General features: G+C 34.5%; 1 protein-coding gene across 1 annotated transcript; it reads left to right on the plus strand.

Annotated features, from left to right (window-relative positions):
- Positions 1-1584: 1584 nt before the first annotated feature.
- LOC148206193 (uncharacterized) lies at positions 1585-2208 on the plus strand. Its single transcript, XM_088107167.1, has 4 exons — positions 1585-1700; positions 1768-1843; positions 1934-2029; positions 2113-2208. Exons 1-4 carry the CDS (start codon positions 1585-1587, stop codon positions 2206-2208), a joined length of 384 nt encoding a protein of 127 aa, XP_087963293.1.
- The last annotated feature ends 319 nt before the right edge of the window (positions 2209-2527 follow it).

Here is a 2527-nt window from a genome sequence, read left to right on the forward strand (position 1 = left end):
CTCTTGAGAGAATTCAACAAGAACCTGAATTGTAAGGAACCTCCCAACACTCATGCAATTCATAAATCATGCGATGAATGGGTTAAACAAAGCATGTAATAAGCACAGATGAATTTCTCTAACAATTAATGAAAAAGCATATGGAATTAAGAATCAATTCAAATACATGAGAGTTCACAAGGTTACATCATTCCCAACAACAAATAGAGTTTAGTTCTCCATAGACATGGAGAAACTAGATGAATAATGGAAAAGCATGAGATAACAAAACCCTAAGAGTAGAGGAAGGACGCTTTCGCATCTAAATCCGCCTTCAGAGAGTGGAATAGTGTGTTGTTGTGCTGCTCCAGCCAGAGATGCAAAACCTAGGACGCTTGGGTCCTTTAAATAGAGCGAAGAAAAAATAGAAACAAAGCCCAAGCCCGAGAGAATGGCGCTCAAGCGCCCCACTTAGGGCGCCCGGGCAGCGAGCGGTGGTCTTCCACGCTCAAGCCTCGCAGAGGTCGCCCAAGCTTCATGTTGTTGGCGCTCAAGCACCCAAAAAGGGGCGCCCGGGCGGTGAGCGGTGGATTGTTGCGCTCAAGCCTCTAAAAAGGCCGCCCAAGCCTCGAGCTTCCTTCCTTCTGGTGCTTTTTCTGGATCTTTCTGAGCTCTATCTCCTTAGTACTTTATCCCTGCTTTCCAAATTAACTAATTTTCTATCAAAACAAAGGGAATTAGTCATAAAATCATCAAATTAAACCTCAACTCTCTTATTCACACAACTTAACAGAAAAACATGATTCAAGCATGTTTCTAAGCAGAAAAGGGTGTATTTAATACCAAAGTTACATCACAGATAACGGTATTTTCAACCGTTAACAGCGAACGGTTCTTCTTCTCCAGCGATTTCTCTCTACAACTTCTTCTTCTACGCCGCTGCGATCTTTCTCCCTTTTTCCTTACACCACCGTTGCGCCGCCATCATCACTGTTGAAAGACTCCCTTCCTCATTTTTCATCACCTACGTTTGTATCCGATCAAATTTGGCTTTAGTCGCCAAAGTTTTTTCGTTTTTTTTGAGTTTTTGGGTTGGTTTGATACATTTTTTTATTGATTCGGATTATCAAACTTACATTTTGTTGTATTTTTTTGTAGGTATTGTGTTTTTTCTTTTAAATTTGTTTCGTTTCAGACAGCGGGTTGTTCCATCTTCTCCATTATTGTGTGGTTTTTCACACTCCCAGGTTCGTATTATTCTATTTACTAATTTTCATTTTGTTAATTTTTAATTTTTGTAGGTTGAATATGAATAATTATGTATGATTGAATGTTTGAATTGATAATTTGAATGCTTATTAATTGTTTGATTGTATGATTGTATTATTTTGTTTATTAATTTTCATTTTGTTAATTTTTAATTTTTTGTGTGTTGAATATGAATAATTATGTATGATTAAATGTTTGAATTGATAATTTGAATGTTTATTAATTGTTTGATTGTATGATTGAATTGATTGTATGTTGAATATATTGTATAATTGTATGATTGAAATTTTGTAGAATATTTAGTATGTGATTTTAATATATAATAATTAAGTTATTATGCATTCCAGGTGCCATTGGCAGCTATTTGTTATTTTTGTACAGGAGAGTTATGCTTTGTGGTTCTTCTCATTGCACAAGTCTTCTCCCAAACATCTCATACAAGCAATTGATTGGTAAGAACCTCAATGTTTGGACTTTCTTTGTTATATAAATGAATGCTAAAACTTTTTTTATATATAGTTCTATTTCAGCAAGTATGATGTTGGTTGGGAGATCAATTGCTAACAGTAGAAAGCTTGCATGGATTGCTCTCAAGGTTTGACATTTGCTAAAGTCATACTTTCTTATAGTTGTTTTGTTTTAATGATTTTCACTAACTATTTACAATTGTGATGATATATTGTAGTGTAACAGACAGAATGGGTCATGTGATTGTGAATACTATGTAATGTATTGGATGACCCACATTATTCGTGCACATATCACAAGAGGCTGGGAAACAGTAATATTTAAATTTAATGAATTTTGATTTTCTTCAACATTTGGAATTCATATACACTAATTAATTACAAATGTCTTGTGCAGAGATTCAAGCCTCCTACTCCAATTCCTGAGAAGCCACTTACATTTTTTAGGAAAGCAATTGCAAAACATTTAGTTAGATTATATAATAGCTCATAGTTATTAGATTTAAAATACATTAGAACATGTTGATTTATAGTTATTAGACTTTGTACATTATGTGATGTAAATATTGACTATTGTGTTGAATATGTGTTGTTATGATATTGTTTGATATGCAGGTCTGTTTTTGTGATAGTGGATATCACAAAAATAGACCTGCTATTAAAAAAAATTGCAGGAGAATAGGCATCGGTTGTGCCAAAACCGAGGCCAAAAGGTTACACGAAAATTTAAAAAAAAAATAGGGTTTTGATCACGGTTCAAGCAGGAACCGCTGTCATATCCTCAGGTTATTACCTCGGTTGTGGTAAAACCG

Source organism: Vigna umbellata, chromosome 1 (assembly GCF_029865625.1).
Source record: "Vigna umbellata cultivar VRB3 chromosome 1, Vumbellata_1.0, whole genome shotgun sequence".
Classification (NCBI taxonomy): Eukaryota; Viridiplantae; Streptophyta; class Magnoliopsida; order Fabales; family Fabaceae; genus Vigna; species Vigna umbellata.

Coding starts and splice junctions, on each gene's coding strand:
- LOC148206193 (XM_088107167.1), top strand. CDS start 1,585: ATGCATTCCAGGTGCCATTGGCAGCTATTTGTTATTTTTGTACAGGAG. Junction 1,701..1,767: donor CTCATACAAGCAATTGATTG/GTAAGAACCTCA, acceptor TTTTATATATAG/TTCTATTTCAGCAAGTATGA. Junction 1,844..1,933: donor TTGCATGGATTGCTCTCAAG/GTTTGACATTTG, acceptor GATATATTGTAG/TGTAACAGACAGAATGGGTC.